General features: G+C 36.4%; 1 protein-coding gene across 2 annotated transcripts in view; it reads left to right on the top strand.

Annotated features, from left to right (window-relative positions):
* dis3l2 (DIS3 like 3'-5' exoribonuclease 2) overlaps nt 1-13,684 on the top strand; it is a 97,843-nt gene that overhangs the window by 48,892 nt on the left and 35,267 nt on the right. For both annotated transcript variants that reach the window (XM_042717633.1, XM_042717632.1), the window contains exons 7-11: nt 7,141-7,229; nt 8,465-8,694; nt 8,796-8,969; nt 9,108-9,187; nt 9,296-9,408. In XM_042717633.1, the coding sequence (XP_042573567.1) occupies nt 7,141-7,229; nt 8,465-8,694; nt 8,796-8,969; nt 9,108-9,187; nt 9,296-9,408 (686 nt within the window). The remainder of the gene's footprint in view (nt 1-7,140; nt 7,230-8,464; nt 8,695-8,795; nt 8,970-9,107; nt 9,188-9,295; nt 9,409-13,684) is intronic.

Genomic DNA, 13,684 nt, shown 5'->3' with positions numbered 1-13,684 from the left:
CTGTAAAAATGTTGCCTGGTCTGATGAGTCTGGATTTCTGTTGAGACATTCAGATGGTAGAGTCAGAATTTGGCGTAAACAGAAGGAGAACATGGATTCATCATGCCTTGTTACCACTGTGCAGGCTGCTGGTGGTGGTGTAATGGTGTGGGGGATGTTTCTCTTGGCACACTTTAGGCCCCTTAGTGCCAATTGGGCATCGTTTAAATGCCACGGCCTACCTGAGCATTGTTTCTGACCATGTCCATCCCTTTATGACCACCATGTACCCATCCTCTGATGGCTACTTCCAGCAGGATAATGCACCATGTCACAAAGCTCGAATCATTTCAAATTGGTTTCTTGAACATGACAATGAGTTCACTGTACTAAAATGGCCCCCATAGTCACCAGATCTCAACCCAATAGAGCATCTTTGGGATGTGGTGGAACGGGAGCTTCATGCCCTGGATGTGCATCCCACAAATCTCCATTGACTGCAAGATGCTATCCTATCAATATGGGCCAACATTTCTAAAGAATGCTTTCAGCACCTTGTTGAATCAATACCACGTAGAATTAAGGCAGTTCTGAAGGCGAAAGGGGGTCAAACACAGTATTAGTATGGTGTTCCCTATAATCCTTTAGGTGAGTGTATCTCTATGTGTATGCATTTTTGGACTATAAGCCCTTATTGAAGCTATGTGAACATAAATAAACCACTACAGACGTGACTATGAATGCATGGTGAATTTCTATTCCAAATATGACGCATTCAGATTTATTTTGCACTCCTGACATAAATTACTAAATTACTGTCACTGCAACAATGTTTTATCAAAACAGTGGTCAAATATCGAAGCTAGAGTCTTTAATCTTTCTACAGATGCAGTTTGTCCAGATCAAGTAAGAGTGTGATGTTTTAACGTGCTGTGAAAGTGAAACAAGAAAAAATCTTGAGGCCGTCACTGATCTTTGTTAGTTGAGTTTCATTAAATTAAGCATGTCAAGGGCCTCAAAAACACCAGAAAAGAATATTAAAGTTTAACATGTGCCATGGCAACAATATTTAAGATCTCAGTAATCCCTTCTCAGTTTTACAACGGCCGTATATTTTACATTATTCTGATGAAGTTTGAAGCAGACTGGGTAAATATAAGGAGGTGCATTAAAAGCGATTTAAAAATTCAAGTCACTTTTATTTATATAGTGCTTTTAACAATTCAGATTGTCAAAGCAGCTTTACAGTATCAAATAGGGAAATAGTGTCTATAATGCAAAAGGACAATAGTAAACACTTAATTTTCACTTAAAGGCAGGTCATCATTGGATTTAGTTATGTCATCATCTAGCTCAGTTCAGTTTAAACAGTATCTGTACAATCAATTCAACAATATCGCTGGAAATTAAGTGTCGCCAACTTAGTAAGCCATAGGTGACCAAAACTCCATCAGAGTGCAGAACAACCACCCAATAACGCATTACAATAATCTAACCTTTCACGTTCTCCAGAGCTCAAGCTCAAAAACACAATGGAGCATTTGTTAAATCGGTTTTGCCAATAATATTTATTTTTGTAGTATGTTGGAAACTCAGAAGCGAAGACCAGGAGACTCTTGGGTGTCTTCAGCAGGACTCTTTGAGAACCGCTGTGTGGCGCTGCAGTCATCAAAAGTCTAGGCATTGATACATTGTAGTTTATATTCATTTAGGGGGCAGTGCTTAGAAATGGAGACAAAGCACCTGGGTGACGACCCTAAACAAGGCATGCAAATGAAGTATTCAGGTATAGCACCTACCACATTTCACCAGTCCTAATCCAATCAGCATAACTACTCAAAGACTGGGGCAGAGGCACCAAGAGCCATTACAAACAAAAGGTGATAGTCTCAGTAATCTGGTTCATTTGACTAATGATAAGAGAACAGGAACTGACAGGAACCTCTTGCTACAGACTTTGCTTAAGAGAATCATTTGTCTTATGTCATCATATTTACCTTAAATGCTCAATACAATGTACTTCACCTTAGTTTTTCATGTGATGCAATGGAAGGAAGTGACCGTCACCTTCCTGCAGTTTTATTACAAAGAATCTTTCATCTTTGTTGTACATTACTGGGGAAATTAAGCACACACAGCCCTAACAGTTAACACTTGAGCAAGCTGCTCCAACAGTTGGATGAAGTGGAGAGGGGCTGTTTCAGAGTAGTAAGTAAACTGAGTAGGAGCTGAGTAAAGCTGTTAATTTCTCCTAATGTCTTCTTGCTTTTCCTACACACTTTCATCCAGTGTCCAGGTATACCACAGTAATGACAATTGCCCTCCTTCTTAGGACTTTAACATTTTTGTTGGTTCTCTGTGTTGATCTGAAAGGATGCTGCTGCAATCTTTACTCTGGCTTTAACATCAGAGTCTCTTTCCCAAGTAGCTAACCTGTCTTAGCAAGTCTTTCTTTGGCCTCAAGACCTAGAGCTGTACAGACTGCCTGTGACTAGAATATGGGGGCTGCAGATGGAACAGTTGCAAACCCTTCTACCCTACTCTGAGCCCTTTGTCTTGCTCCACATACTTCAAATGCATTTGCATCTTTCTCCATCCTTCCAGTATTGCAACTGTCCTCTTGTCTACATGAAGACTGTAAGTCAGGATAACTTTCATCTGACTGTTGGTTGGTTAAATCCAATCTGACCGCCTCTGTCACTCACAAAGAGAATGTTTGTTCACAAGACTGTCAAACATTTACATTTAATCATTTAGCAGATGCTTTTATCCCAAGCGACTATGTCGCTATACCTTGCAGCCTAGAATTTTTGCTTCAAAATGACGTGAAAATCATCTTGTTTACTCGCTCACAGAAAACAATAGATTTAAATATTCTAAGAGAGTTTTTGTTTCGAAAGGGCATATGCGAGTAGGCGTGATTGACATGAATATTTGTGTGATTCACACCTGAGAAGACAAAGGCCCGCATAATGAGCTGCATAATGAGTCTTTCAGCCAGGTGTGTGACTGAGAGGGAAGAGTTACAATAAAGAATGTGAGGACAAAATAAATGTATATATTTTTATGTTTGTAGTTTATTTAGAATATATTTAATTATCCCACAAAATAACTTGAGATTCACTTGCAAGTGCAGTAAAACAGTTTATTAGGAACAATCAAAGCTGACTTTCAAAGCTGAATTTTTAGCATCAGTACTCGAGTCACACGATCCTTCAGAAATCATCCTAATATTCTGATTTGCTACTCAAAATATGTAAATAAAATAATAATAATAATAATTATTATTATTATTTGATTGAAAGAACAGCATCGTTTTTAACATGAATATTGTATTTATCGTCACTTGTGTGCTAAATAAAAGTTTTAAATATATATATATATATATATATATATATATATATATATATATATATATATATATATATATATAATATACTGACTTCCAGCATTTGAATGGTATAGTGTATATTGTTACACTTTGAGTAAGACTGGAGTAATGATGCTGAAAATTTAGCTTTGATCACAGGAATGAATTAATTTTTAAAATATATTCAATTAGAAAGCAGTTATTTAAAATAATAAAAATATTTCACAATATTACTGTTTTAGCAAATGAAACTTTCTGTATTTTGGATCAAATAAATGCAGGCTTGGTCAGCAGAAGAGAATTCTTTACAAAAACATTAAAAATCTTACTGTTCAAATATTTTGACTGGTATTGTGTCATGTTGCAATATATAAATGAACATAACATACCTGGCACATAACTCATATTACTTTTATATCTTATTGCTGTCTATGTTGTACTTTAGAACATAAAAAAACAATCATAAAAAAACATCCTGGCATCATGAAACATTGAGATGATGTAAATGAAACTTCATAATGTTTCACTTGATTATACATTTAGTCAGGAATTATATTTTGGAAAAAGTCTAACTAGTAAAATGTGTACAAGTTATATGAAAACTTGAGTATTTACTGAGTTTGTTCATTTTAATGACACGTTTCTAAATGATCACGCAGAACCAAGGCGGCAGACAGTGTCTGTTTGTTTTCTTTATTTTATAATTGCACAAATTTTGTTGTTATTATGTGTGTATACAAATTAAAGTGGGCCCTTTACAGATTCGATTGATGTATTGCTCTTATCTATACGATCAAATCTAAAAGTGTAATTTAAGTTCTTATCAGGAGAATATGCCACAAAATACGTATCCGCGTTAATCGACTCAAGAGGGTTAACAGATAAAAACTGTTAACTTTCCCTGGCAAAGCAGAGGATACACCAATAACCTCTCTGACAAAGCAGAGGATATGCTAGTTAATGCACGTCATAATCACCGTAGCACTACAATGAAGCGCTTTACTGCAGTGCAACTCAACCAAATACATCTTATATGAGATAATGTATACACAAAATACACTGACACAATTATAAACACAACACTTTTGTTTTTGCCCCCATTTTTCATTAGCTGAACTCAAAGATCTAAGACGAGATAATCCATCCACCTTACAGGTGTGGTATATCAAGATGCTGATTAGACAGCATGATTATTGTACAGGTGTGCCTTAGGCTGGCCACAATAAAAGGCCACTCTAAAATGTGCAGTTTTATCACACAGCACAATGTCACAGATGTCGCAAGTTTTGAGGGAGCATGCAGTTGGCATGCTGACTGCAGGAATGTCCACCAGAGCTGTTGCCCGTGAATTGAATGTTTATTTCTCTACCATAAGTCATCTCTAAAGGCGTTTCAATGAATTTGGCAGTACATACAACCGGCCTCACAACCGCAGTCCATGTGTAACCACACCAGCCCAGGACCTCCACATCCAGCATCTTCACCTCCAAGAGAATTTGAAACCAGCTGCTCCAACAATTGGTTTGCATAACCAAAGAATTTCTACATGAAACCGTCTCAGGGAAGCTCATCTGCATGTTTGTCATCCTCATTGGGGTCTCGACCTGACTGCAGTTCTTCGTCGTAACCGAATTGAGTGGACAAATGCTCACATTCAATGGCATCTGGCACTTTGGAGAGGTGTTCTCTTCACGGGTGAATCCTGGTTTTCACTGTACAGGGCAGATGGCAGACAGCGTGTATGGCGTCGTGTGAGTAAGCGGTTTGCTGATGTCAACGTTGTGGATCGTGTGGCCCATGGTGGCGGTGCAGTTATGGTATGGGCAGGCGTATGTTATGGACAACGAACACAGGTGCATTTTATTGATGGCATTTTGAATGCACATAGATACCGTGACGTGATCCTGAGGCCCATTGTTATGCTATTCATCCACGACCATCACCTCATGTTGCAGCATGATAATGCACAGCCCCATGCTGCAAGGATCTGTTCACAATTCCTAAAAGCTGAAAACATCCCAGTTCTTGCATGGCCAGCATACTCACCGGATATGTCACACATTGAGCATGTTTGGGATGCTCTGGATCGGCGTATACATGTTCCAGTTTCTGCCAATATCCAGCAACTTCGCACAGCCATTGAAGAGGAGTGGACCAACATTCCACAGGCCACAATCAACAACCTGATCAACTCCTGATCAAGGAGATGTGTTGCACTGCGTGAGGCAAATGGTAGTCACACCAGATACTGACTGGTTTTCGGACCCCCCAATACAGTAAAACTGCACATTTTAGAGTAGCCTTTTATTGTAGCCAGCCTAAGGCACAGCTGTGCAATAATCATGCAGTCTAATCAGCATCTTGATATGCCACACCTGTGAGGTGGATGGATTATTTTGGCAAAGGAGAAGTGTTCTCTAACACAGATTTGTGAACAGTATTTGAGAGAAATAGACCTTTTTTGTACATGGAAAAAATCTTAGATCTTTGAGTTCAGCTCATGAAAAATGGGGGCAAAAACAAAAGTTGAAATGTTTTGAAATCACTTGTACCCTACCTGATCGAAAAAATCCAGTCTTTCACTCTGCCTGTGTCAATTTGAGTCTTGTTAAAGTTTTAAATCCCTGCCGCCAAGATGCTCCTCTGTCAGTCACGGATTATGGAAAGGAAAACTTAAATCTATAGGGGTGGTTAGATTTATTGACGCACGTTAAAATATTTATTTGAAGCTTCTTTCTTTTCAGATTCTACAATTTACAGCATTAGTTTAATAGGCTGTATATTAACTTATTGGAAGAAAACCGGAATTTCTATGTGAAATCAGACATTTAAATCTTCGACTATTCGGGGTCACCCCTAATCAGCTGGGGTGCTCTTGCTTTTCTTTCTGAGTACTTATATTTAAAATTGACTGTTATTTTTTTACTCCTGTTTTAATTTTTGTAACAAAAAAATTTTGTGATCAAATCTTAATTGACGGACCCCCAGTTGAAGACCCTAGCGTTAATGTAATATGATATTGCTTCTACATTAAATTAAATTAATATAAAAGGGTATTTAAGTGAACTTAGCAAAAATTATGATTAATGTCTCTAATCTTCAATCACTGTTGTGCTAGTCAACTGGATTTTAAACTTGAATGAAGCCTGATTAAAAAAAAAAAAAGTTGATAAATGTTATAATGTAATGTGGTATGATGTCATTTTTACATTAAATGAAACAAATATAAAAGCTTATTCTAAAATAAAATTAAATGAACTTACCAAACATTTAGAATAATGCTTCCCATGTTCAGTCATTGGTCAGTCGTGCAGCTCCAGATTTCAAAGTTGAATGAAGCGCACACAATCCCATAATGCCCATCAACAGTAAGTTATTATAAAAATGCATGAGCTACAGTAACAGCACCTCATTTTTGCAAGCAGTTCTATGGCCTGCCATAGACTCACAACCAGAAGAAGAAAAAAAGTGTTTCTTTAGCACCAAATCAACATATTAGAATGATTTCTAAAGGATTGTGACACTTAAAAACAGGAGCTTTGCCATTACACAAATACCTTTTTAAAATGTATTCAAATTAAAATAGTTATTGTTTATTGTAGTAATGTTTCACAATATTTCAGTTTGTATTGTATTTTGAGCATAAGAGACTTTTCAAATATATTGGAAAATGTAACTATCCCATGCTGTTGTACACTCAATTGAAGGAAATGACTGAATATAAAACTGAAAATAGCTGTAAGCAATCACATTTATATTGCTGGAATTTTTTTTTTTTTTCCCCCCCTTAGCCCCTGTCACAACACAATCTGTCAAACATGGAAGTGCATTCAACATTTCTGGATCAAGTTCAGAGAGGGCCATGCAAAGGACTGGAAAGGTAAGTCATTTGTTTGAAAGGATATACAATATGCTCACTTAAGACAATAAAAGTCATAGTTCTTATTCATGACAGCTGTAAATGAAAATAAGTTCACATTAATTTTACTTTTAAAAGTAAGCATTTGCTGGCGCCAATAGCCTCGTGGGCAGCATATAGCGCCGTTGCGCTTCAGGCGTCCCGAGTTCGGGTCCTGGCTCGTGGACCTTTCCAATCCCGCCCCCTTCTCTCTCTCCCACTTTGCTTCCTCTCTAAATACTGTCCTGTCATAATAAAAAGGCAAACATTGCAAAAAAAAAAAAAAAAAAAAAATATATATATATATATATATATATATATATATATATATATATACTCACTTTAATAGTGAGTGAACAAATTTTTGTTGGAGGGCCAATGAAATTATTGGCAGGGCAAGTAATAATTTGAACCACTGGCCCAATCGGGGCAGTAGAAAAAATCCTTAGTGTTGAGCCCCAGACTGTTTTTTAGCTTTGGCTACAAAATGACCACTTCAAAGACTGGGATTTAAAAGTAGACAACAGAAAAGTAAATGTGAAGAAATAATGAAAGAATTAATGACAAACAGAAAATCCTTCAGAGCGTTTAATCCCTGAAAGCATAAAAACCATACATTTCTGTACAGAAAATATCAAAGTGCATTTAACAGCTAAAAGCAAAGAAATTAAAAAAAAAATATATAGCAGTATGTGTGTTTAACTTAGTTTTGTACTAAAAACTTCTGTGAACAAGTAAATTAAGCTTGCAGTTTGCACCTATATTGTTCAATATAGGTCATGGAAATTCAGCTTTTTAGTCAATGAAAGTCAGGGAATTTGACATTTGGCTTAGAGTGGGAAACCTGATAAACAGTCCACATGGTGTGGTTCAAGTGAGTCACACTGTTTTGTTCCGCTTTTCCTGCATAAACATTATATCGAACATTCATCGAACCCTTGTTATAAAGAAAATTATATCACGATAATTATCATTATTAAAACATTTTCGTCCAGCCATATCTGTCTTTATAATTTTTTCTTCTTGGTCTTTGGAAAAATGTGCATCACTTGACAAATTATGCACAATAACATCAAGAACATGTATTATGAAAGTAAATGAGGTGAATTTTATCTTCATGATGTTGATAATACATCTCAGTTTGGAGAAAAATTAAATTATAACATGACTTTCTTTATTTTGATATGTATAATTGTATGTGCATGTTGTGATTTCAGGTTGTAATCATTTTTGAGCAAAAGCACTCCAGGGCAGCATCAGGCTTCCTTAAATTTCTCCCTAACAAGAATTTTGCAATGTTCTCTCCTGTGGACCATCGGATTCCAAGAGTTAATGTGCCTCTAGTAGACTGTCCTGCAGACTTTGTCTCCAGACCTGGAGACTATGAAAACGTACTCTTTATCTGCCGAATAACACACTGGCCAGCAGACAACAACTTTGCTGAAGGGTGAGATCTGGGTTACCAGTATTTTCTTCAAATTATAGGGTATACATTAGTAATCATTCTTCATAAAAGCATTTATCAAAGCTGTTTTTCTCTGGTTCTAGGCGGCTTGCAAAAACGTTAGGGCAAGCAGGTGAAATAGAGCCAGAAACAGAAGGCATCATGACTGAATATGATGTTGACTTCTCAGAGTTTTTAGAGGAGGTCTTGAATTGTCTTCCCCAAGATCTGCCCTGGAGCATCCCTGCTCATGAGCTCTCTAGAAGAAGAGATCTCAGGTAACCTACTACCCTTTCCCATCTCTTCAGCACTCCATATTGTAATTTATTCATTTTTTGTGCTTTGTGACTCAATTTAATTTTTAAAAAAATATATAAGACACTTCTTTCCTTGTTTTATGTTTATTTATTTTTAAGAAAAGAATGTGTATTTACCATCGACCCAGCTACTGCCAGAGATCTAGATGATGCACTATCCTGCAAACAGCTCTCAGATGGTATGTGTGGTTCCTTTGACATTGGAACTCATTAAAAAGGTTGTTACACTTACAAAAAATCAGCTCTTTATAATACAATAAACTTTTTTTTTTCCTTTCCTCATGTAGGCAATTTTGAAGTTGGTGTTCATATAGCTGATGTGAGTTACTTTGTGGAGGAGGGTAGTGTCTTGGATCAAATCGCTGGTAAAAGAGCCACAAGTGTTTATCTGGTTCAGAAGGTACAAGTCCAAGTTTGATTTTCACTTTTGCACTTTTCACTATAAAAAAAAATAACAAAACAATTCCAAGCCCCTTAAAATTTCTTGCAGCAATGCTGCAGTGCAGAAGCAATTTAATTATTGGGGGGGGGGGGGTTATGAAAACCTCCTGTTTCAACATTGGTCTTTCACACCTTAGATTTGGAAAAAACTCCAGAAATGGGCATGTAAAGCAGTAGAAAAGTGGGACTCAAGAGGGTGCGAAGAGAGGAGAAAATAACTAATAAAACACTAAAAACAGACCTAAAACACCACTCATTATACATAAAAATGAAAAAGAAAATCAACAATGGAGATAGGTGCCACCTTGAAATATTTTAAAACTATAATACTAGTAATAAACTTTCAAGACATCTTATCATTACAGACTACTAACGACTATTATAAACAAATCAAATATGATTTGATAAATTATATGACTCAATCAAGCAGAAATGTGTATGAAAAATGAAGAACATTTAAAAGTTATAATAAACAATGAAGCCACTGAACAAGTAAAAAGATGGGAAGTCCAATTACAGGATGAGCTCTCCAAATTTAAAGGAAAAAGTTAAGAAACAGAATGAAAAAGATTATAAAGATGGAAGGGTTTACACCTGGAAAAGATTGGTACCTAATAAGCAGAGAGGACTTCCCTCCAGAAGAACACAGCACACCAAATGCTCAGTCTCTTTTAATTTGACTAGTAGGTGATTACCTTTCTGACAGTAGAGCTGATTTGAGTAGTTTTTTTTTTTTTTTTTTTTTTTTGTCATAACCAAAACCAACAATGGACAGTTTAAAAAAGAAGAGGAAGACAAGGAGAGGGAGAAAGAAGACTAAAGCTAAACAATCAGTGGCATCCAAGCAAACACAGTTTTACCAAAAGGACACTATTAAAGTTTCCCTTTAAACACAGCATTAATCTGAGTCTTGAAGACTGACCAACAGAGGGTTACACAAACAATACTCAACAAGAGATAAGCGCAACATGAGGGCTACTTATATAAGACAATCGGGTCACATGACAAGAACCAACCAATGGGAAACCAGGCACATGACTACAACAGCCAATCACAGAGCAGAACAAAAATACATAAGACCAGATAATAAACCAGTGAAAGCATGACACATGACACAAAAGGACCACATCACAGGAACATGAAACATGGCTAAATGTCAAAATAAAGACAAGAAAACCTAAACAAGAAACAAAACAAAAAAAAAACAGCATGACAGATGGATGTCTTCATACATCACTTTTTAGAAAGGACACAGATCGTAACACCATCCTGCATAAAAAGAGCTTTCACACAAAACATTAATGGAAAGCATCCTGTTTGGTCACTTTCAAAGACTAAGATAGATATGTGATCAAGACTCTGACTTTAATCGCTTTGCCAGAAATATGACCGATTTTTTTGAGAGGGGATATCAAAAAAAGAGTTGTTGATCAGGCTTTGAATAAAGTGACACAATTACCACAGGATGACTTAAAAAGAAAAGCATAAAGAACAGCTCAACACGACCATACTTTGTGATGTATTATAGTATTGTCACATGAAATCAAACATAATCACTAAGAACTGGGACATTATTCAAAGTGATCTGAGTTAACCTGAGATTTTTCAAGAACCTCCAATTGTAAACTACAGAAAGGCTCCCACGATTAAGGATAAAGTGTTGAGAAGTTATTTGCCTACTATGAAACCGACAGCATGGTTGGATAGAGGAATACAAGGGATGTTTAATTTGTGGCCATAGCAATCATTGTGACAATGTAATTCAAACCAAATCATTTGTAGATGTCTGCACAAAGAAAATGTATTGGATCCAGTTAGATACTTTATAAATTGTAAGAGTACATATGTAATCAATAGACTTCAGTGTCCATGTAATTGCTTCCACTTGGGTCAAACTAAACGTAGGTTGCAAGTTAGATTATGGGAGCATAAAAATGCAATTTGTACAAAAAACAAAGACTATCCTATGGTAGTGCACTATGCATCTGTTCATGATTCTAATCCATCTAGTTTAAAAAATATCGGTTTAAAGGCAAAGACTTCTACAAAGGGAAGCTTTTTGGATATTTCAGTTAAAAACAACTCTTTTTTTTTTTTTTTTTTTTTTTTTTTTTTTTTGAAGAATTAAACCTGACTCTTTTTTTTTTTTGTGAAACCATTGCGAGTATGATTTTTTTAATTATTTTTTTTTATTAGGGGTTCGAGCATGCAGTGCTGAAACCCTATTGTAATTGTTAGGACTTTTATTATTATTAGGGGTTCAAGCACGCAGTGCTGAAACCCTCTTGTATCTGTTAAGATTTTTATTATTATTATTATTTTTCCGCCGTAAAACTGATCGTGCAGACTAAACCGTACGGCCTAGAGACTTGAAACTTGGCCAGATCGTAGAGCTCAATTTGGGGAGAGGTTGACAAAGTTTCGTCACAATCGGCCTAACGGGGGCGCTACAGCATAAAAAACTATTTTTTTTTTTACGATTTTGGCCGTAGCTCGTAGACCGTTTGTCGTAGATTCAAAAACTTTACATCCTTGCGATCCTTGGGGCAGTGCACACTCAACTTTTTTTCTTTACGACGCACGGTTTTTCCGCAAAATTTAGTTATATCCGAAACCTACTTTTGCGAACTAGTCCTAGGTTTTCCGCCCGATCAGAATCAAACTACTGCAGAAATATTCTCTGGAAATATTTTGAAATTTTAACTCACTGTCGCAATGGGGCCCCAAAACGTACAAAAAAGGCTATAACTTGTGAACAAAATGAGATATCTTCACCAAACTTGGTACACATTTGTATAAGCTCAATCTTTGGTCAAACAAAAAAAATTGCGCTCCTTTGCCACTTGGGGGCGCTATAAGACCAAAAAAACTTATAAATGGTTATAACTAGGCAAACGTTAGTCCGATCGACTTGAAAATTGGTATGCAGTGTCTTTGTCCGAAGGGGCACAAGTATTTATGAGGACATTCATGTATCTCAAAAAACATGGCCGCCATTGGCCAAAAAAAATGTAAGCACCTATTTGACAGGGTTAACGGAGGTGAATCAGAACGAAACTCAGTGGGCATGTTCGACTCATGGCCCTTAAGGTCTGTAAGAATTTTGAAAGAAATCGGCCACTAGGGGGCGAAATTGCATTTTTCAAGTACATAAACGATTGTATATTGTACAATTTTTCACACATTAACAAAATATGCATATCATTGGATAGATCTCCTCATAACAAGCAACTTTGTCTCAAGAACCATTGCTGTCAATCAAATTGTTCATTAAATATTCTCAATTATGTTAAAAACATACTTTTGCGAACTAGTCCTAGGTTTTATGCTCAATCTCGACCAAACCACTGCAGTGTAATTCTCTGGTCGCTCTAGATTAATAATTATCAAAAAATGTTGATTTTTGTCGTTTGGTTACTTGTAACGCTGTCATTTAGAGAAGGGGCGTGGCCAAAATATACCCAAATGCCTATAAAATCTAAAGAAAAACTCAAAACGTTACGAAACACAGAGAAAACATGTGTCCGATGACTCTTAACAAGCATGCCAAGTTTCATGAATATCGGACCATAGGTGGCGTTATACCAGTAAATAAAGTCTCCAAAAACACAATATTCCAATTATAACAGAAATTGTACAAAAAATGGTTCATATATTCCCCCCTACACTATATCTTCATATCGTAAGATAGATCTTCTCATGCTGAAAAACTTTGCCTCTGGGAACAATGTTATCAATAAAACTCTTAATTAAATATTCAAGATTAATTAATAAAGATAATTTTGCGAACTAGTCCAAGGTTTTTCACCTGACCAGAACTAAACCACTACTGAAATATTCCCTGGACACTGCTTATGAATAATTATCAAAAAAAGTTGAACTTTCAACTCACTGTCGCAATGGGGAACCAAAACATTCGTAAGTCGAGGACAAATTTTACGCAAAAGGCTATAACTCGTGAACGAAATGAGATATCTTCACCAAACTCGGTACACATATGTATGAGCACAAAACGCAGATTTGCCACTTGGTGGCGCTATAAGATTGAAAAAACTGTAACTGGAAAACCGTTGGACTGATCGACCTGAAATTGTGTATACAGTGTGTTTGTCCAAAATGGCACAAGTATCTATGAGGACATTCGCGTATCTCAAAGAACATGGCCGCCATTGGCCAATGAAATTTGAGCACATATTTGACAAGGTTAACGGAGGATGATCGGAACGAAACTCAGT

Source organism: Cyprinus carpio, chromosome B2, assembly GCF_018340385.1.
Source record: "Cyprinus carpio isolate SPL01 chromosome B2, ASM1834038v1, whole genome shotgun sequence".
Taxonomy (NCBI): domain Eukaryota; kingdom Metazoa; phylum Chordata; class Actinopteri; order Cypriniformes; family Cyprinidae; genus Cyprinus; species Cyprinus carpio.
The sequence above is the reverse complement of the archived record's forward strand: the minus strand, read 5'-3'. Positions and strand labels throughout refer to the sequence as shown.